Here is a 22,701-nt window from a genome sequence, read left to right as displayed (position 1 = left end):
TTTCCAAAATCGTCTATACTACGTAAAAATGACCATCTGATTGTGATTTTTTGCATGGTGCAGCCCCCCCCCCCGCACTTTCAAAACCATTCCGCGGAAAACACCGGCACTCGATCCTCAACGGGTGCTTTAATTATATACGTACCCCTTTCCATCCTTTAATTTTTTTAAGCCTGAGAGAGCCTGAAATAGTATTCGCCCCCCTCCCCCTTGGAATAGATAGGCTAGGGCCTATGAGACTAAGAGGTTAATTTCTTATTCTTGGCTATAGGCCCGCAATTATAGGCCTATATGTTTTATATGTGTGAATTGTGCAAGAAATTCGATTAAAAATGATGGTGGAAAAATATGTATATGTGACGGCCTCAAAGTACAGCCTTTCTCATTAAAATTCCCAAATTGTGTGTAAACTAATGGAGGGAAGGATGTGCAAATTTACTTGGGGCACCATTTCGCTCAATCTAAAATGACTGCAGTGGCCGCGGCCGCGCGATTTTTTTTTTCCAAGAAGGCTCTCAAAATTTTTACCAAAGGGGCACACCATATAATATAAAGGAACAACTGATTATGTGTGAAATAAAAATGTGTATCACGTTTAATCTTGAGTTAAACTGTTAGGTGCGCAGACCTGCCCCCTTTAATACTGATTTTTTATTCACAACATTTACATGATGAAACTTTCTGTCCCATCGCGCTAGCTCGCATCAGTTACAGTGGCCACGCCCCTATCCCTTTAGCCCCGCCCAAATGTATACATTTGCAATCTGATTTTCCGAAATGTGAAAAGACGTTTAATATGAATTTTACAGGAAATTGGATGCGAAGTAGCAGTAAGACATTCTTTTTGACGAGGATGCTTAATTGTAAGTATAATTCTTTGAAACAGTAGTTCTGAGCTTTAGTTCGGGAAAGAAAGTAACGATAACAATACATATTAAGAAAAAGTTCCTTTCGAGTTCGACTTTCGTTTACTTGAATGTTTTGTCCCACACATTAAGATTGATGTTGGAATAATTTTACTGACATGTGTGAGATAATAATAATATGGCAGTGTATACAGCCACACGCGTGTGTCTTTACCATCCAGCCACACGCGTGTGGTTATATCCAGAACACCTATCTGTGGATACCGCCACACGCCGCCAGTAATAACAGTAAAACACGTATGTAGGTCTGACCGTCTATATCACGATCAAAATAACTTCATTTCTTCATTAAATTCTTACATTCTAAACCCCTTTGATATCCTTAGATCGTTTCAATTTCATTCTCACCGTCTTCTCTCCTTGCTTTTCTTGTCTTGTTACAAACGGTCGTCTGTTTAACAGCAAATTCTCTTTTTCTACTTGTGTCGATTCTGGCTTCCTTCGCGGTGCAGGTGGCAGACCCATACAGCGTTAGCGCAGCGCAGTAGTAGACATACACAGTTTGGGTTTCGTACGTACGCACGTACGTACGCGCACATAGCCTAGAGTCAGTAGAGAATCGACACAAGTAGAAAAAGTGTGGAAATTTGCTATTTAACAGGCGGCCTTTTGTAACAAGACAAGAAAAGCAAGGAAAGGAGACGGTGAGAATGAAATTGAAACGATTTAAAGAAATCAAAGGGGTTTAGAATGTAAGAATTTAATGAAGAAATGAGGTTATTTTGATCGTGATATAGACGGTCAGACCTACATACGTGTTTTACTGTTATTACTGGCGGCGTGTGGCGGTATCCACAGATAGGTGTTCTGGATATAACCACACGCGTGTGGCTGGATGGTAAAGACACACGCATGTGGCTGTATACACTGCCTAATAATATAGGTATATTTACCCAGGGAAGCCACTTCAGGTCCGAAAACTTCTCCTAGTGGGCCCTGCTATTATTATTACCCCAGAGCTACCAAGTCTCACGCATTATGCGTGAGACTCACGCATTTTGCACTCTTGTTCATCCCCTCAAATGTCTGTCTCACGGCACGCAACTATCACAGCCTATCCCCATATTGTACACAATGTCTGTGATCTCACTCAGATTCACAGAAAATCTCATGCATAGCTGGTCTTTGAACTTGGCATCTCTGTTACCCCGGCTTTAGCTGGGCTGCCTAGTAGGCGCTCAAAGCATTCAAGGAATTTCTTCCTACCGGGTACCCATTCACTTCACCTGGGTCGAGTGCAGCACATTGTGGATAAATTTCTTGCAGAAGGAAATTACGCCATGGCTGGGATTCGAACCCACGACCCTATGTTTCAAAGTCAGAAGACTAATCCACTGGGCCACAACGCTCCGACTGAGAATGAATTATATTATTAACATTTATATTTTTTGACAGTGAAATCAAACTTAAAGGTAAATGCTAGTTTTGGTAACGATATCAAAATGAGTTCGTACAGAATCCAATGAAATGACCACTAAAGTGTCTGTTTGTATAAATAAAACGCATGTGCCAAAGGATTCTGGAAGAAATTGTGTAATTGCTGAGAAATCAGCAAATAAGCACGGGATTCGGGTAGGGCGTCGGGCCCGACGCCCTAAGCAATAATTATACATTGTCCCACGTGCGCTTATCTGTGTTGGGGATTTTCGGTGTGAACATTTTTCAGCGTAGATTTCAAGATTTCACAAAGTCCAGTAAATGTAACTGTACCAGATCTAGATCCTCGATGATATGCTGGCAATTAGGCCTTGTTCACAGACTTTCTGATGAAATCAGTGTTAACTGCAACTACTGGAATTTCTCTTTAAGGTATGAATTATATAGAAACATGTCACCAAAAGCCTTTTGACCTTTTATAAGGCTGTTATTATACCCTTTTTGGACTATGGTAGACCAAAAGCTTCAGTCTCTGTTATGTTGGTTGTTCAGCTGAACTCCGTTGGCTTCACTCACCAAATACAGAGACAAAAGTTCTAGCGCGTTTTGTACAGGGGACTCAATGGCTATATGTTTATGTACTTAAGATCGGATAAAACGGGGAAGTGAATTTGCGCGACAGCCGAGGTAAGTTACTGTTTTTTTCCTTTTAACTTGATTTTTCTTTGTTTTTGGCAAGTAATGCCAAGAGGGAATATTGATTTGCATTTTGGTCACGTTAATTTTCAAAATTTTTCTTCATTAAAGACAAAAATTGAAGAGCCCTGACGGGGGGATTTTGCATTGCAAGTCCCCTAATGGTGGCTGCACAATTGCGAGCCGTCTGTGTACGAGGAGAAATTTTTAAAAATGTTAAAAAACTCCTTGAATCATGAATTTTGGAAGCATGTATAGTATAGATTTTGTAACTTTATTTCCAACCTGTTTTCAAATGTACTTTGACTGGATGCGTTAGCCAATTAAAATCTGGAGATTTGACTTTTTTTTAATAGGGCCTTTTCACACGTGAATCTTGAATCATTGTAATGATGATTGCAATTCATCTTTAGAATCATTGAACTTTTCACATGGCAAATTTGTATCGTAATTTGAGTAAAGCTTTACTGGAATTTACCTCTGGAGTAGAATTTGAATTTGTGGTTGTGATTAGCATTTGTGATTCTAGTTTGGTTTCACACATGCTAAAAGTCCATCATTAGCCTTATTTTTCACTGGAATTATCATTCAAATTATTTTTTTTTTACCGTGTGAAAGGGCTGTTAGAATAGCCTTCACGAAGTTATCAGAAAATCCCTTTTACTAGTGGAAAAAACTTAGGAGGTAATTGATAATAAGAGCCTTGATAGTAAAAAGTATTTTTTCTCAATTTTCTTGATACAGTGAGATGTCTATCATCTGTTTCATCACCACTTACTGGTATCAGAGTAGTTGATCTATCAAGGTAAAATATAAATTTACTTTTATTTAGTGTTGATTTTATTGTGTGCTGTATCCATTGTTTCACAAGTGTGTGGTTTTATTAAGCAAAGTCATAGAAAAATAAACAATTTAATCATACCTTTTTATTCCTTTTTTGTATAAATTCTCTGGACAGGATTTTTTGTGTGAAATTTGATCAGTTGTGTTAATTGTTTCAGAATTCATCTTTTCCTAATGAAGTAAGAGGTAAGGGAGGGGGCGATAAATCTTCAAGGGTTTACATCTAGACTTTGAGATAGCTAATATTTTATTTCATTCTGGTATTTGTTTTGTAGAGTTTTAGCAGGACCATTCTGTTCTATGTTATTAGGAGATCTTGGGGCGGAAGTTATCAAGATAGAAAGACCAGGTAAAAACTGAGCATTATTATAATTCTGAAAATAAAATTGTATTAATTTCATGACATTAGTATTTTAAACAAATACAAATATCATGACTAGGTTATTAAAATTAACATCAAGTGTTAATTTACAAGAATGATTCATTTAAAAAAAACAAGGCAAGAGCAATTTTGTGTCTCGCCCACTTATGAAAATAACCATAAATATCGTGATTTGCAAGTGCACGCAACAGAATTGTATTAAAACTTCATTGTGAAATGACTAAGACAAAATAACACTTGTCATAAGAGCCTTGCACGTAAACTTTAATGTTGACCTGAAAATGACCTTTGACCATACCATGTGACCTCCGACTGCAGCGTAACATGCAGGTCGCCTAAGTACATCTTCCATCCAAGTTTTGTTGAAAAGTGACTTACGGTTGCAGAGTTAGGCGTCATAAGAGAGTCTTGCATGTAAACTTTAACGTTGACCTGAAAATGACCTTTGACTTTATCATGTGACCTCCGACTGCAGCATAACATGCAGGTCCCCCAAGTCCATCTACCATCCAAGTTTGGTTGAAAAGCGACTTACGGTTGAGGAGTTATGTGTCATTAGGTTTGTGACGGACGGACGACATTTGGATCCCTAAGTCTTGCCTTCACCCCTGGTGGGCGAGACAAAAAGAAATCAGGATAATTACATATTATGTCCAAGATAAAGTGGAGTTTACAATACAGCCACTTTCTTCTTGAAATGAATACCTTATGACTACTCTTTGTTGTTTATTAACGACTCTCTAAATGACTAGGTACAGGAGATGAAACAAGACACTGGGGTCCTCCATTCATCAATGGAGAAAGCTGCTATTTTCTGTCAGTCAATAGAAATAAAAAGGTATGGTACAAATTGTGATCTGTCTCACTTTTATCTACTCACTTATATGCTCACTAACTTATTTATTCTCTTACTCATTTACTTATGTTCTTACATACTTACTCACTTACACACCTACTCACTTAATTTCTTGCTTATTTTCTTACTTACTCGCTTGCTTACACACTTGCTTACTTACTCACTGACTTCCTTGATTACACACTCACTCGCTTATGGACTTCCTTGCTTAATTATTTACTTGCTTACATACTTACCTATTACTTTCTTGTTTAATTACATGTATTTACTTACTTAGTACTGTAAACAAAATCACTCATTTTTTTAAACTTTATCACAGTTTTGTAAGTTATTGAAACTACATGACCCCTCATGTAAAAATCTACATGTAACACATGAAACTGAAAAGCATATTAATACACTGACTAAATATAGGTGGAAAAGGAGATCATGTATGAAGCTATGAAAAAGGTAATTAGCCAGTCAGATGAGTCCCATTTATTCTGTTTTAATCTTCTTTCGAGTTTGTTTGTAATTCTGAATTGATATACGTCTATCAGGGTACCTCTTAGAATAGTATGGCTATTTTATAGACTTACCTCAAGTGATATATTTCTCCTGTTTCCCCCTGTATTTTCAATACTGTCTCAAACTGGTTGTAATTTCATGCAACAAATATTTTTATTTTTCACCCAACAGAGTCTTGCCGTAAATCTCAAACATCCAAGAGGAATTGAAGTTGTAAAAAAGGTATGTAAGAGTAAACTCTTCTCAACAAAAAAAAACTGTTAAACTTTGTATCCAGCTCGAATTGGCCGAACTGGGTTTGACATATGGGGTCGGTTCTCAGTTTCTTCTTAGCAATTGTCTTATTTGATTTGATTTTATTTTGATTTTATTTATTTCTGCATTCAAGATAATATATGCAACATAACAATAAGGTGATACAATTCAGTTTCACAAAGTAATAAAGCAATAGTCATAATAAAGCAATGAAAAATAAATATCGACAAGAAGCAATATTCAATCGAAAGAAAATAATAGTTTAAATGAATGCAGGAGACCGCCATCGTGAGCGGTTAAGCTTGAAAATGATGGCGGCCTCGTAAAATGGTACATAAATTTATTTCTTCATTGATCAAGTGGGTGCAATGCAGGTGCGGGTGCAGTAAAGGGCAGGTGAATAATTAACTTGAAGAGGGGGATGCATATGATTCAATGGTTTTTCTTTTAATAGTGGCTTTGAATGAGTATATTGTTGAACATGACTTAATATTGTCTGGAAAGTTGTTCCAAATATCAGGACCATAATGTCGAATTGATTTATGAGTTATTAATAACTTAGGGTTGGTGAGATGAAGGTTTCCTGATGAGCGGGTTGGGTGGGAATGAACAGACCTGTTAAACCTAAACATATTATTAAAGGATGGAGGAAGTTGATTATTAAAGTATTTGAACATAAAGATGGCTACTTGAATTGTATTGATATCAAATATTTTTAAGGTTTTGAGTTTATGAAACGATGGGTCAGAATGAGCCAAGTAATGTGACCCTGTGCATATAAGGATTGCTCTTTTTTGTAATTTAAAGATAGAATTGAGTTTAAAAGAACCACAATTTGCCCAGACGACATTACAATATGTTATATAAGGGAGGACTAACGAATTGTATAACAAGAATAAAGTACTGTCAGGAAGAGTGAATTTTAACTTGGAAATTATCCCAATACTTTTGGAAACGGACATCGTAACGTGGTGTACACGCGTATGTCTTGATTCCAAGTCAAAGATTCATCCATAATTACACCTAAAAATTTAGATTGTTTTTTCTGTTCTAGAGGGGTGCCGTCAATATTAATGTAAATCGGTGTGTTAATGTTATGGGAATGGTGTCTGAAGTACATAAAATGTGTCTTTTTTGTATTAAGAGAGAGTTTATTGGCTTTGAACCAGTTTGATACTTTATTAATTTCACAATTTACGATATTGTTTAATGAATTAAGGTCTCTATGAGAATAAAATATATTGGTGTTGTCGGCAAATAAAACGAAGGATAAAATAGAGGAGGTTCTAATGATGTCGTTAATATAGAGTAAAAATAAAAGTGGGCCTAAAATGGAACCTTGAGGGACACCACATCGAACTAAAAGAGAATCAGAGTCGAAACTGTTAAAATTGACATATTGCCTTTGATTATTTAAGTAGTCTTTAATAAATGAGAGACATTGACCTCGTATTCCATAATGGTTGAGTTTGAAGAGTAAAATATCATGGTTAAGGGTGTCAAATGCTTTACTAAGATCGCAAAAAATGCCAATTACATGTTCTTTGTTTGCTATGGCATTTGTTATTTTGTCGTAAAATTGAAGAAATGCTAAATCTGTTAAGAATAGATATTGGATTGGATTAACTTTTGCTACTTTTGATAAATCTGGAAAAACACCTTGACATAGGGAATTATTAAATATGTGAGTCAGAGGGCTAGCAAGAGGGTGAATTATTTGCTTAAGAAGAGACATGTTAATGCCATCACAACCAGAAGATCTAGAATTATGAAGGGAACGAACAGTATTGATTATTTCGGAGGGGTTTGTTGGGGTTAAAAAGAGAGATTCTTGATTTGGATCTGAGAGGTAATCTTTAAAATGTGCGTTGGGACTATTAATTTTGTTTGCAAGCTCGGGCCCAATATTGGTAAAGAAAGAATTAAATGAGTTTGCATAATTGGTTGCATAATTATTGTCTAATTTCACTTTTGTTTTGCTCTTTGAATGAGGTTAAATGTATACCCAGGCATTAAACATAGTTTGATTATGTGAAATTATACTTCTTAATATTCTTTTGTTCAATTTTTATTTTTTTAAACTATCTTGGCCGCCGATCGCGCAGGCGCAAAAATTTGCACGCTGGTAGTGTGCGATGTAATCTACGAAGCTGTATGGTAAAATTTTCCAAAATAAAGAGATTTAATTTTATATGAATTATGGTAATTTATGCATAAATATTACATTTTGCTCTCATTCACTAAATAAAGCTCCTAGAATACTAATTTTTGGTAAAAATGTTCTTGATTCAACCCCCCCCCCCCCCCAGCCTGTTTAGGGTTAAACGTCAATGCCAGTGGTAAGGATCTCAAAATGAGTTTGAACAGAATACAAATTCATGAACGCCTTGCATGTATGAATAAACAATACATTCATGTATGTGCATAATAATTGCTGAAGAATTACATTGAGAATCATGGAAAACCAGTCCCATGTCAGGACTCTTTCCAAACAAAATAATCTACTATCCTACGTGTACATGTACTTGTGCATATCTGTGTTAACTAGTGTGATTATTATTTTGCTTAGATTTTATGATTTCACAAAATTCGGTTATGCCATATCTTGATTTACAATGATATATTGACAGTTTATTTAAGGTAATTTTAAAGTTTTTTGTTATGGATTCATTTTTGTTGTAATGATATTGATTTTGATTTAACCCAGATACTCCCAGGGTGGACATAATGCTTCCCCCCCCTTCTACAGTTTTTGTCTCACCTGCGAAGCAGAGTGAGACTATAGGCGCCGCTTTTCCGACGGCGGCGGCGGCGTCAACATCAAATCTTAACCTGAGGTTAAGTTTTTGAAATGACATCATAACTTAGAAAGTATATGGACCTAGTTCATGAAACTTGGCCATAAGGTTAATCAAGTATTACTGAACATCCTATTAAAGTTTCATGTCACATGACCAAGGTCAAAGGTCATTTAGGGTCAATGAACTTAGACCATGTTGGAGGAATCAACATTGAAATCTTAACCTGAGGTTAAGTTTTTGAAATGTCATCATAACTTAGAAAATATATGGACCTAGTTCATGAAACTTGGACATAAGGTTAATCAAGTATCACTGAACATCCTGCATGAGTTTCACGTCACATGACCAAGGTCAAAGGTCATTTAGGGTCAATGAACTTTGGCCGAATTGGGTGTATCTGTAGAATTACCATCAAAACTTTGAAAGTTTATGGATCTGATTCATGAAACTTGTACATAAGAGTAATCAAGTATCACTGAACATCCTGTGCGAGTTTCAGGTCACATGATCAAGGTCAAAGGTCATGTAAGGTCAATGAACTTTGGCCATGTTAGGGTTTTTTGTTGAATAACCATCATATCTCTGTAAGTTTATTGGTCTAGTTCATAAAAAGTGGACATAAGAGTAACCATGTATCACTGAACATCTTGTGTGAGTTAGAGTAGTATTCAAAGTCAGCACTGCTGCTATATTGAACCGCGTGATGCAGGTGAGACGGCCAGAAGCATTCCACTTATCATGATAAATCTGCTGCACAATTTTTGCCCATGACGCTTGCTGAATTTTTACTCTCGCACAATTTCTTATACTGAATTTGTGACACCTGGGTATGTGGTTATGAAATTATGCAAGATTATTTAAGTGCATGTCAGACCCAAATTTGCTTCAAAACATTATTTCATATACAAAGTAGATAAAAAATGTTTCATTTAAAAGTCATAAATGAGTGAGCATTTTTGCTTTCAATGACAACAGTCATTTTATAATTTGATGCTATTTATGACCAAAATAATGTGACTGACAATGTTATGAAAAAAAAGAACAGAAAACTAAGAAATACATAAGAAATTTGAACTACAATAAAAAATAAATTGAAATTGGATTTTGATTGTAGATTTTTTTTCCAATTATAATTCTTGGGAATGCTACAAAGAATATTTACACCAGAAATTAGCATTCTAGGAGCTCTATTTATTCAATTAAAGCAAAAATAATGATTTCATGAATAAACTAGCATAATTAATATAAAATAAATTACCTTCATCAAGGGAGATTAACCTATGCAATCACATAGATTAAATCAAACTCTATCTTTGTGCAAGTATTCATTGCAGCATTCGCGTGATCTGCAGCCAAGATCTTCATTAAGGGGAAGCTGAAATACCCCCAGTCCTGGTATTGACAAGAATCAAGATACCCTGGGAGTAATAGGGTTAAGCAGAAATAACTTTTGATTATTTTCTTCCAGCTGATTGCGTCTAGTGATGTAGTCCTGGAGAATTACATTCCTGGAAAACTAGAGGAACTTGGTTTAGGGTATGAATCCTTGAAAGAAAGCAACCCTGGTCTAATATACTGCACTATTACAGGTGAGTCCAATCAGACAGGCCATTTTCACCGTTTGTATTTTTTACTTTGCAATTGTCAAATTTCTCTAGAGGATTTCCCTTCCCTCAGGTGTATGTTAGAAACACAGTGGATAGTTGGGGTTGTCTCAAAAACATGGTATAGGTTAATATCAATACATGGTGTATTAAGTGTATCAACTTGAAATTTTCTTTTCACCTTAGAATGCATAGAGAGGATAAATACTCTCTGGACAATTATTTTATAGAATTTTTTGCCCATAGGGCTTTGTAAAGTTATGATGAATTTGTACATGCTATACATTTATAATTTCAAAACCTTCAGTTGAATTGTATGCCCAATCGCTTAAATTGTTGCCAATGATCTTTTGTATTTTTATTTCTTTTACTTATTTATTTATTAAAATATCTTTATACAGGAAGACAAGCTCAGATTGACTGTTTTTGAGCCTGGTCCTGTTAGAATTTCCTATCTTTTTTGTGTGTTTAATGACACAATATTTTGTAAATGTTCTGATTGCTTGTGATTGTTAATGATTTTTTTTTATTTGTTTAATAGAAACATATAAAAAAAATGATTGTGGAGCGTTGTGGTCCAGTGGATTAGTCCCCGGACTTTGAAACAGAGGGTCGTGGGTTCAAATCCCAGCCATTCCATAAGTTCCTTCGGCAAGAAATTTATCCACATTGTACTGCACTCAACCCAGGTGAGGTGTATGGGTACACTTCCTGAGCATATCAGGAAGTAATTCCTTGAATGCTCGAGCACCCAATCAAGGTAGCCCTGCTAAAGCCGGGGTAATAATAACAGCAGGGCCCGCTAGGAGAACAGTTTTCGGAACTGAATTGGCTACCCTGGGTAAATATGCCATTATTAATATTATTGATATGAATGATTTAGGTTTCTGTATTCAATTTAGTCAGATAAACTCATTTTTTACACTTTTAAATTATATTCTAGCTAGGTGTTTTCATCAAGTGATCTCAGTTTTTTTTTTTTTTTTAAGGTTATGGTCAGACTGGTCCATATTCATCGAGGGGTGGATATGATCTGATCGCTGCAGGGATGGCAGGACTGATGAATATAACAGGACCAGAGGTATCATAAGCTATCCAGAATAATAGTCAAAACATAACAGGCAAGGGGGGGGCATGTAATTAACTTTATTGTAGGATACATGGGATACTTCAGGTTTCTCAAAACCACCCGAAATGCATGGGGGTTTTTCTCCTGGTTAAATCGTGAATAACAAGTGTCAATGTAAGGATAATTTTTATATTACAATATTGATAATTGTTATGAACATAATGCAATCATTATCCAAAATCCTGAACATAAATTTCAATTTGCAAAGTGGACATGCCTGAATATAATTAATTGTGCTCAATGGTGTATGATTAAGTATTGTTAAAGAATTTGCTTTCTATCCATTGTGCAACAGTATGATGTATATTGATTAATTCATTTCTTTTTCTTTAATATCCGTCTTTTCTTTATTCTCATCTTTTTTAATTTCTTCTCCCTTCTTACTCTCTCTTTATTTTGTGATCATCAATGCACTTGTTATTCAGAGTAGACATTATTTCACAAAGATAGTTTTATATAATTATGTAAACAGTTATAGACCTAGGTGAACAGTGTCATGGCTTGTTACAACTCCTTGGCCCGTATTCTGATTGCTGGTTTAATTTATACTCAGGTTTAAAGTTGTGGTATAAGTATGGAAAGCCAATTGTTAAATGAATCACTAACAGTAGAGATATCATACTTCAGCTCATTTGGCTCTCAAATCATTCATAACTGTCTAGGAAGTATGAATAGATGAGTGTCTTCACCATTAATGAATCAGAAAAGAGCACAGTAAACATAAGAAAAATACAACTTAATAAAAATTTTGATACTTTTGGCTTTCCATGCTTAAACCACAACTTTAAACCTGAGTTTAAGTTAAACCTGCTATCAGAATACGGGCCCTTGAGTTTAGGTACCTTGTCAAAAGTCAGATTCACATTGTCAGAAGTGCATCTTTCACACAAGCAGACTTTTCATTACCAAGTTTTACATTTCATCTTAGACTAAATGAATGCAGAAGAGCTGCTATGAAAAGACACATAGCGAAACCACGTTTTTGAGCAAGTTTTGGTGTGACATGCACTTACAAAATGTTGACTGACTGTGTAATTTGGGAACCGCATACCCAGGTGTCGCCAATTTGTTCTCAAAAGATGCGCATGACTTTAAAGTAAAAAGTCAGCGAGCGTCACAGTAAAAAAAAATTGCTGGATGAATATATTACGTAAAATCGTTGAGCCCCCCCCCCCCTCGGCCTAGGGTTAAATCAGGAGTGAATTGACCAACACAGTGTACTTTTCTCATTCACTGTGTGTTATAAAGGGCTACAGGTAGTCTTAAAATATTCCTTTTAGTAAGAATATTGTTAATGCACAGGATAAATGTAGCCTGTACCAGTACTTATTTTTCTGTAGAGAAACTAAAATGTTTTTAAAGAAATTTAATTGTTTTGCTACTTGGTAACACAATTACTGTTGTACATGAATGAATGTATTGAATAGTTAATTAGTGAGCTAAAATGCAAGTATATACTACACTGCATAGAATGTAATTAACCTGGCCAGATATGCGTACTTGAGTAGTTGAAGTGTTGTAAGGCAGTTGGTTTGTATGCCCTTTGACAGGAAGGTGATCCATGTAAAGTTGGTGTAGCAATGACAGATCTGTCTACCGGTCTCTACGCCAAAGGAGCTATTCTAGCAGCATTATTACACAGGACACAGACAGGAGAAGGCCAGAGAATTGATACCAATCTTTTATCAACACAGGTATTTATACAGAGAATTCATTACAGAATAAAATATGTGTGTGGGTGTTCACATGAAATAGTTTGTATCAAACATAAGTGTCTGATGTAACAATGAGTTCAAACAGAATCCAATGAAATTATAATAAATTCTGTCAAAAGATTTTAGCAAATGTTTAATTGCTGAAAATTGACAAAATAAGCCTAGCATTCTATCCGGGTGTTAGGTCTTTTCCCAGCAATAAGAATACACTAATGTTGGTGATCTTGAATTCAATCATTTTCAGCTTACATGTAGATTGTATTCACAGTGCTAAGTGATACAAATAAACCACAATTAGATCAACGATAATGTGGTGACTAATGACAGTGATTTTAAAGACTTTCTCATGAAATCTCTGTTTGCTTCAACTATAGATAATTAGTCAAAACAATTTTATAATCTAGAATAAAATGGGTTTTAATGATCTAGTTCTTTGTGTAGGCTTATATATTTAGTTCCTTGTAAAGAATAATACAAAATGTATTTTGAGAAGGTGCAAGATCTTAAAAAATAGAAAATTCCATTTTTGACAAAGAATTATCTGCTTAAAAAATTCTGCAAACATCAAAACTCTCATTAAAATAGGAATGATAGATTAATACTTGAATACAATTTGAGTGTGTTTAAAATTTGCCTTTTGCTCTCAATACATTAGAAAAATTACCTTGAAATGTTAGACTATCCACTGCATTTTATAAAATCAACAATGTGGCCTCGCTTTGTTGAGGTGATGAATAATAGGGTTGTGGACACCCTGAAGCTTGTACCGCATTTTATCTTCGTTGAGAGGTCTTACTGCTTAGTGTATCACACCCCTTTCAAAGTACTGCGGCTTCAAAACTTCTACCTTGTTGATGTGATGTCAAGGAGAGTCAATGTGATGTGAAACCTCTGAAGAATTGGAGCTTGGGTAATCATGAAATCTATGCCTGATGAAACAAATGTCCATAACCCAAACACTTATCATTACATCAGCAATATCATATCACGTCACATCATACTGTGTAGCAGAAAATCCCAAAGGAAATTTCAGTGTGTTGAGAATAAAAGTTGAATCTTTCATTAGGACCTTTTTTGGATAGGCTTTTAATAAACAAACATCACTTGTTTATATTGTTTTATTCTTATTGCAATGAACACAAGCTTCCTCTGAAGTTTGTTTATCTGGTCATATTAACAGGTGTCTCTATTAACCCATCTTGCTACTAACTATTTAATGGATGGCAGAGAGGCAAAGAGAAGAGGTACACAACATGAGAGTATTGTTCCGTATCAGGTAATATACTCTCTCTCATCAAGGTTAAACATAAATCATATGATTCCTATTACGCTTCAAAACTTCTACCTTGTTGATGTGATGTCAAGGAGAGTCAATGTAAATGTGATGAAATAGCCAAGCAGCGTCATTCCTACAAGTGTTTATTTTTTCCTCACAAATCATTTTATCATATACAAGACAATGTGGCTACTGGAAAATAGCATGATGCCTTTATAACAAGATTGTTTCTTTGGTGCATCTTTTTCACGGGCACATCAATTTGTTTATGATGAAACATGGGGAAAAGTTTGCAATGTAATAATACTTGCCCTAGCTTTAAGTACTCTGCCTTATAAACTGAACTGAGGGAAAGAATACATATAAATCATTTCTTTTTTTTTATTCGTTTATCTCTTTATTCCCAAATTCAAAAGGTATTAATAAAAAGCACTGCATACACATCTTCACAACTTGAGGCCACTTTAAACATAATACTTCACATTAAAGCAAGCATCAGTGTGTAGTAATATATAGTTATTTTTGGCAAAATGGATGTGACAAGAGAAAATTGTGTAACTTGGTCAAGAAATGGGCTGATGTAGTCTCAATTATGAATATTTTGTTTAAACGTGTTCAAGAAAAGTTTGTGTGTTTTCTTGGCAGGCTTTCAAGACTTCTGATGGTTACCTGATTATAGGTGCTGGAAATGATAAATCATTCCAAACTTTATGTAAAGTAAGTCTTGCTGTCTCTACAGGGATACATTATTCAGTGTTTACATTGTAGTAGAAGTAGTATTATTATAATTAGTAGTAGTAGTAGCAGTAGTAGTAGTGGTAGTAGTAGTAGCAGTAGTAGTAGTAGTAGTAGTAGCAGCAGCAGCAGCAGTAGCAGTAGCAGTAGTAGTAGTAGTAGTAGTAGTAGTAGTAGTAGTAGAAGTAGTAGTAGAAGTAGTGGTAGTAGTAGTAGTAGTAGGAGTAGAGTAGTAGTAGTAGTAGTAGTAGTAGTAGTAGTAGTAGTAGTAGTAGTAGTAGTAGTAGTAGTAGTAGTAGTAGTAGTAGTAGTAGTAGTAGTAGTAGTAGTAGTAGTAGTAGTAGTAGTAGTAGTAGTAGTAGTAGTAGTAGTAGTAGTAGTAGTAGTAGTAGTAGTAGTAGTAGTAGTAGTAGTAGTAGTAGTAGTAGTAGTAGTAGTAGTAGTAGTAGTAGTAGTAGTAGTAGTAGTAGTAGTAGTAGTAGTAGTAGTAGTAGTAGTAGAATTAGTAGATGTGTTATGAATACCAAGTGCTTAGAGTCATCACTGTGATGAATAAAAGCATATTATTGTATTGAATTATCATTATTACTATAAAGAAGTCCATTTTTCCATATGGAAGAAGAAAGTTTGCGATCATTTCCACAATTTACTTTAATGTATTATCTTTTTAATAATGAAAGATAAGATCTATATTCCAATGCTGACATCCTTGTCAGTAAATTTCACTTGATTCTATCATTGTTGTGTATTTCATTCTTTATTGTTTTTGTTTGTTTGAAGAGGATATGTTTATCTGAGGTAGCAGAAGACCCTGAGTTCAAGAGCAATGCACAGAGGGTTCGCAATAGAGAAACACTTCTTCCTATCCTCTCAAAAAGGTAAGAAAAATACTTAGTCTGTTTAAAGACGTACTATTGAAAAAAAATAGGTCTTGATGAGAAATGTCTAAGAATGGATTCATGTCAACTTAAAGAACCTTGAATTCAAAACAGAGTTGGCATGAATGCTTTAGATAAGTTACAAAATTGCTTGAAATGTAATCTTCCCCAAAGATAGGCCCATATTCGGGTTTAACTTAGACCATGGTCTAAATCTGTGCTAAAATTATGGGGAGCCAGAAGTGTCAGAGTTATTATATTGTGTATTTCTTATGTTTACTGTGCTCTTTCCTGATTCTTTGATGGTGAAGACAATTATCTTATTTATACTTCCTAGACAATTATGAATGATTTGAGAGTCAAATGAGCTGAGTATTATATCTCTACTGTTAGTGATTTAGTAAATTAAGAGGCTTTTATAGGAGGAAATTATAATTTGTTAGCAAATTTTCGGCATTACTCCTATTTGTTTAAGATTCGTATGCTCGATCTGTAATGAAAATCATAAGATCATAAGTCAGAAAATTGGAACCAGTGGGATTCGAACCTGCCATCTACTGCTTTCCGGGCAGCGACTCAACCACCAGGCTATTCTGGTTCACGGCTAAGCCACGATGAACTGAACTTCAAATACCCTCGATCCTCTTCTTTCTTACTCATTACTATTCAAATGCCGTCCACCGTGGACAATAGATAGTAAATTAAGAGGCTTTTATAGGGGGAAATTATAATTTGTTAACAATTTCGGCGTTACTCCTATTTGTTTGAGATCAGTATGCTCGATCTGTAATGAAAATCATAAGATCGGTATGCTCGATCTGTAATGAAAATCATAAGTGTTGGTGACTTATGTCACAATTGGCTATCCATATTTAAACCACAACTTTAAACCCAAGTTTAAATTAAACCTGACTTCAGTAGGCCTATACGGGCCAAACAGATTGAGGTCATTCCTATACAAAATAAATTGAAATAGTTTGATTCAGTAGTCTGAGGAGCATTTCATGAAAGGATTTATCCAACAGTTGCCATAGTAACAGCACTTCTTAATTGCCAATCAAAATCAAGAAAATTTTCATATCCAACTTGTTGGACACAAATGTGGTTGAATCGCTCCCCAGGTTTCCTGTTTGCCTTATACAATGGAGTCATCCCTGTATAAAGCACAAATCACAGAATTCATAAATCAACATTCTGATTCTTCTTGTCGTAGGTTATCTGAGAAGACTACAAGTGATTGGATGGATGTTCTTGAGGGGTGTGGCTTTCCTTACGGACCGATCAATACGATTGGTCAGGTGTTTGATGATCCTCAGGTCAAACATAATCATTTAGTTCAAGAGATTGTTCATCCCACAATAGGTACAATCAGAGTCCCAGGTAAGAATTCAATATTTACTTCATTACACAAATGTGACCAGCCACCTCAACGCTGCCAATATATAGCTTGGGAAGGTTCTCTTTAAAGACAAGATATAATAATAACTTGGATGTTAAGAATTAATAAATAAACTTACCTGAAATCTTTAGACTATCAAAATCTTTAGACTATCAAAATTTGAAGTTGTAAGGTTTTAAAATACAAGCTACAAAGATTCTTTGACATTTTTTGTTTGGACAACATGGTAGTTTGATTAGGGTTGCACAGTGTGGAATTACTGTCCTGTGATAGAAAAGATAAAATGTATTTTTATATGGATATCAGTCATAGCTTTATCACTAAATAGGGCTGTATGATATGACAATCAATATCAATATTTTTGTTATTACTCTGAAAAATATTAGAATTTGAAAAAAATGAAAGTTTATTAAGCCAGTAATTTAATGTGATGATCTCAGGCTACGAGCTGGCGTATAAGGCATGGCAAGGTCGTGTAAATATTTTCGTCCCATACACTTTCAGAGTTTTTTAAAGTCTATAGGCCTACGTGTCCGGAGTGGCAACCAATGTAACTTTTGGAGAAATGTGACATTTGACATTCCAGTTTAATACGAAATATTTTGGCCTAACTCGAGAGATATACTGTATGTATACATGTGTGAAAATATATATCAAATATATTTCAACTATTACTATTATGACTAAGAACAAATGAATTTCACCCTATTTCAATAATGGGTGCATGAGGTTGGGTAGGTGGATGATAAAGGGGCCAAGTAAATGACTAAGGCCATCCTCTTCAAACCAACCATGTCAACCAGTCACAATATGACTGTTATGTGTTGTTTATCTATCAGGCCATGCTGTACAATACAGTAACATATCAACCCAAGAGAGCTATCCACCACCATTACTAGGAGAGCATACAGCAGACATTCTCATCAATCTTCTTGGCTACACACAATCACAGGTAGAAGGGCTTCACAGAGATAAAGCTATAGCTCTTCCTTGAGACCGGACTACTTTCTACATCCATCCATGATTAGGACGAGATACAGATCTACACTTGAAGAATTGATGAGAGTGGTTTGTCAGATTACTTGAGAGCTCACATAATTTGTTCTAAGGATGATTTATTGGTAGATTGAATCCTAAGGCCCGTATTCTGAACTCAGGTTTAACTTAAACTCAGGTTTAAAGTTTTGGGTTTAAAGTATGAATAGCCAGTTGTTACATAAATCACTAATGGTAGAGATATACATGTACTTCAGCTCATTTGGCTCTGAAATCATTCATAATTGTCTAGGAAGTATAAATAGATGATTGTCTTCCCCATCGATGAATCAGGAAAGAGCAAAGTAAACATAAGCAAAGAGCAAAGTAAACATAAGAAACATACAACTTAATAAAAATTTGGACACTTTTGGCTTCCCATAATTTAAGCACAGAGTTAGACCATGGTCTAAGGTAAACCTGACTTCAGAATACGGCCCAAAGAATGGAACATGGTGGATAGATCATCACCATTCATAAATAGGAGAATCAGATGAGAATAGATGCTGAGTGAGATACAGACAATAAGCTCAATGTTATGTATCATCATCAATATCTTCAGCATCATGAGTATTAGATTCTAGTAGGTCTATATAGACCGCATGATCTAATTTGAATTTATTCTGTGCAATCAGAGGATAGGAAAATATTACAGGCAGTTTTATGCCCCCCCCCCATGGCAAGTTATGAGGACATCTAAAATTTGACAAGGAAATAGAACCAATGTAAATAAGATACTTCATTATGCAAAAATGGATATAAATCAGTATCATTTATATCAGTAATTTGATGTATTCCTATTATGACCCTGGTATATTTGTTTTGTATTTATATTCATGTGATTACCTCATAAACTTTTGAGCCAGTATGCAATACCCTCACAAAAAATGATAATTCATTAATCAAATAGTAATTGTGTAAGTTTAAATGAAAATGTCAGTTGAGAGTAATGATCTTTTGTTTTGATGGAATCTAATAAAATGACAATCACATAATGACTCCGATCTTAAATGAATCCAAGGTCATCTAAGTGCATGGCTTTAGAATTAGATACCTTATTGATTGGCCCAAATGCCTTCTCTTTTTCATCCATTTATGCTGTAATATTAAAATATGGCCATACCACCAAAATATTGAAATTTAAACAGGTTAAAGGATGTAGCTACTGATGAGTGGATCACTCGTCAAAAGGAACGGACGGCACTTTTTATTGTAAAAGATATACACAACGTTGGAAATCTAGATTGGTGTATGTTATACAATCATTTTGTTTTATATACCAGTACGTCGCACTACTCATTTGTACATTACAGATTCACTGAGCTGGATTATAGCTTTTCTTTTCCTTCAAAATGCTACCAAATTTGCAACATGTCCAAAATGAGCTCTTAAGAAACACTGCCCTCAGCGGTGCATACATACCTTAATTGCGATCAATAGAATAAACCAAATGAAATGTACACACATGACACAAAGTTTTGCATTCATTTCTCAGCATTTACTTAGCTACACAAATTCATACTTTTATGATTTAAGCTCACTCTTTGGGTGGCGTAAATACTTGACTGGAATGTACTTTTGGGACATTCTATCCCACTGAACAGAGTTTCGGACTCTATTCGGAATAAACAATTTGGTTGCTGTAACACATGATATGGTATCTTCAAAACATCAAATTTGCGTGAAAAGTTAAGAATCAAACTACAGAATCTACGAAGTACTTGTAGAAAATCTGCAATTGTACAATTGGCTGCTATTTCCAAATGCACTGCTCGTGTACTGAGACATGTGTGCTTTGCAGTTTTTTTCTGCTTATCTTGACATGAATTGACCCAAAATAATCACATGAACAATAATGAAATGGCAGGGTAAATAAGGCCATTTTTCTTGAGGAAAATCTGCCATTTTTGACTTTCACACTTATGATCATTAGAGCGACATTTTAAACGCCTGTATTTGAGAGCTTTAGCTATGCAACCCTATAATCCAATATCTCCTTCTGACTTTGGCTGCAGTAGAAGGTACTCCATCGTGTCCCTTCTCATGGAATAGACGAGTAATGAGAAAGGAGATTGGATGATTGCATGGAAGAAGAACTGGGTGTTCATCTTCGTATGACATTGAACCTTTGTCTACGCGACCTCCAACACTAATGATGTCGTTCTCTATCAATGGACTCAGCGATTGAGATCCGCGGATGTCAATCTCAAATCCAAGTGGGTCAAAGATTTGTGCGACACGACTGGGAATCTTCCTCTTTGCCAGTTGTGATACAGTTTCTGTAGACTTCACTCTGTAAGATAATGTATCAGTTTCTTTGTTCCATACCACACCCAACGCCTTCTCTTCATGAGTAGCTTCTAGCAATCAAGCTTCTTTCTGCTCAGCCGAATCGCCGTCTTTCAACACTTTGTTGGAGGACCAACCCTTAACGCGAAAGCCGCCTTCAGCCAACACAGTGTCTAGTTGTTCAGTATACTCAACTGCCTTATCCTTTGAGGATACCGAAAAGCAGATGTTGACCATATAGGTGTCTTTCTTGATGATTCGAGCTGCTTCAGGAATGACTTTTCCCATCTTCTGCTGTCCTTTGAAGAGCTATCTCTGCCATACAGGCGATGGCTTATCCCGAAACGGCAGCACAGTTTGACATATACATCTGGCTTCTTGTCTGTCTGCAGATTTCTCCAGAGATACCTGTGAACTTGCTGATCTATTTCCGGAATCAGAAGCCGAAAATACATCTTCAATATATCCCCCATTACGGCTGTAGCTCCCTCTCTGAAGCATAGAAGCACCCCTAGTTTATTGTTCAGTAGATCTGAGCCTTTATGCCAGTAATGATGTGTGACCCTGAAAAGCGGCTGATGAGTTGAATACTTTTTTTACAGGAGTACTTTTTCTCTGGGCGGATGATGGCATGATGCGACACATAGTGAATGGGCCTTTGGTATGAAGATACTTCTTCCTCTCTTAGCTTGCGTGAGAAGCCCATTTCTACCATGATCTCATTCATTTATTGATCTTTGCGTATTCAATATTCTTGACTAGTCTCTCTGTCGACTGAAGAACTTTGTCTGCATGAATTTACTGCAGTACTGTAGATGAGGATCTTTTCTCCATTGATAGGGCACCATCCTCTGGTTCCCTCTCTTCTCACTTGACTTGTAGATGATTTTGTACTCATCGATCTCTGTTTTACTCATGCTAGCTGGTTCACAATCACAGTTATTCCAGACCCTCATATTCTCTGTGGTCCAGAAGTCTTACAGGTCCACTGGTGATGCTAGTTGAACATGAAGGTCTCTGCCAGTAACGGATGAGTGTTGAGTAGCCCCAAATACTACCTAACCCAAAGGCAACTTAGTTTAAGTTTCCTGCCTCTCTTGTGCCTGTATGAAGGGAAGCATGATCAGTACCAATCAAAAGATCAATATCTCCTCCTCTGCAATGTAGATTTTGCACATTGATTTTTAGCGTCTCTGCAATTGGTCTCAAGTCTAGTTCCTGAACATCACTGATGAATGGCAGGGCTACTATCTTCTTAACTGTTATGGAAGTTTTGGTACCTTGAAGATGTATCTGATCTGCAATGGATTACGCTTACTTGAGATACTGAATCAAGCAAAATGTTCCAACTGAGCTTAACAGAAACTTGTTGCCCAATGTCAACTTGTAAAACTGGGAGCAGTGCTTCTTTCATTGCACAATTAGATGCTACTGCGATGTTAGATGACACTGTTACACTGCTCTTTTCGTCTGAATGTAGGAGGGGATGATGATAATACTGACATTCACTTTCACTGTATTTGTTCTTCCTCCTACAATTGCTCATTCTATGGTCTCGACCTGCTTTCTTTAAACACCTGAAGCAAGCTTTATTCTCTTTCATCAACTTGAGCCTTTTTGGTTGCGTCATGGTTACGTCATAGTTATGCGTCATAGTTACACTGGTCGATCCAATGTGAATCTGACTGACAAATCCAGCATTTCGGGGGAAGTTCTTTTAGATGTAGACACCTCTGTCTTTTCTCCTGGCTTTTCCTCTAGACTACTTCTCAACAAGGTAATGGCATCTCTACCTGAATAGCTGGTGGACATTCAAAGAAAGTCTGCCTTGAATATGTAGTTTTCACAGACATCACATTTGAACTTGGGAAGCTTCAACTTTTCTAATTTAAAGGTTGGCAACATGAGGTGGCGAAACCACTGCTGCCTGTGGTGGACCTTGCTGTTGGAGATATTGGTTGTATCTTATTTTTAGCCTTGTGAAATGAGAATGAACAT

At 35.8% G+C, this 22,701-nt stretch overlaps 1 protein-coding gene across 1 annotated transcript; it reads left to right on the top strand.

The window, feature by feature from the left end:
* The first annotated feature begins 747 nt into the window (after positions 1-747).
* LOC121431072 (succinate--hydroxymethylglutarate CoA-transferase-like) lies at positions 748-18,581 on the top strand. Its single transcript, XM_041628546.1, has 13 exons — positions 748-863; positions 3,744-3,804; positions 4,118-4,191; positions 4,977-5,062; positions 5,759-5,809; positions 10,112-10,232; positions 11,237-11,328; positions 12,927-13,070; positions 14,272-14,367; positions 15,013-15,084; positions 15,883-15,980; positions 17,194-17,360; positions 18,219-18,581. Exons 1-13 carry the CDS (start codon positions 797-799, stop codon positions 18,371-18,373), a joined length of 1,284 nt encoding a protein of 427 aa, XP_041484480.1. The 5' UTR covers positions 748-796; the 3' UTR covers positions 18,374-18,581.
* Positions 18,582-22,701: the final 4,120 nt, after the last annotated feature.

The sequence above is a fragment of the Lytechinus variegatus genome, chromosome 17 (assembly GCF_018143015.1).
Source record: "Lytechinus variegatus isolate NC3 chromosome 17, Lvar_3.0, whole genome shotgun sequence".
Lineage (NCBI taxonomy): Eukaryota > Metazoa > Echinodermata > Echinoidea > Temnopleuroida > Toxopneustidae > Lytechinus > Lytechinus variegatus.
This window is presented reverse-complemented; position numbering and strand designations above follow the sequence as displayed.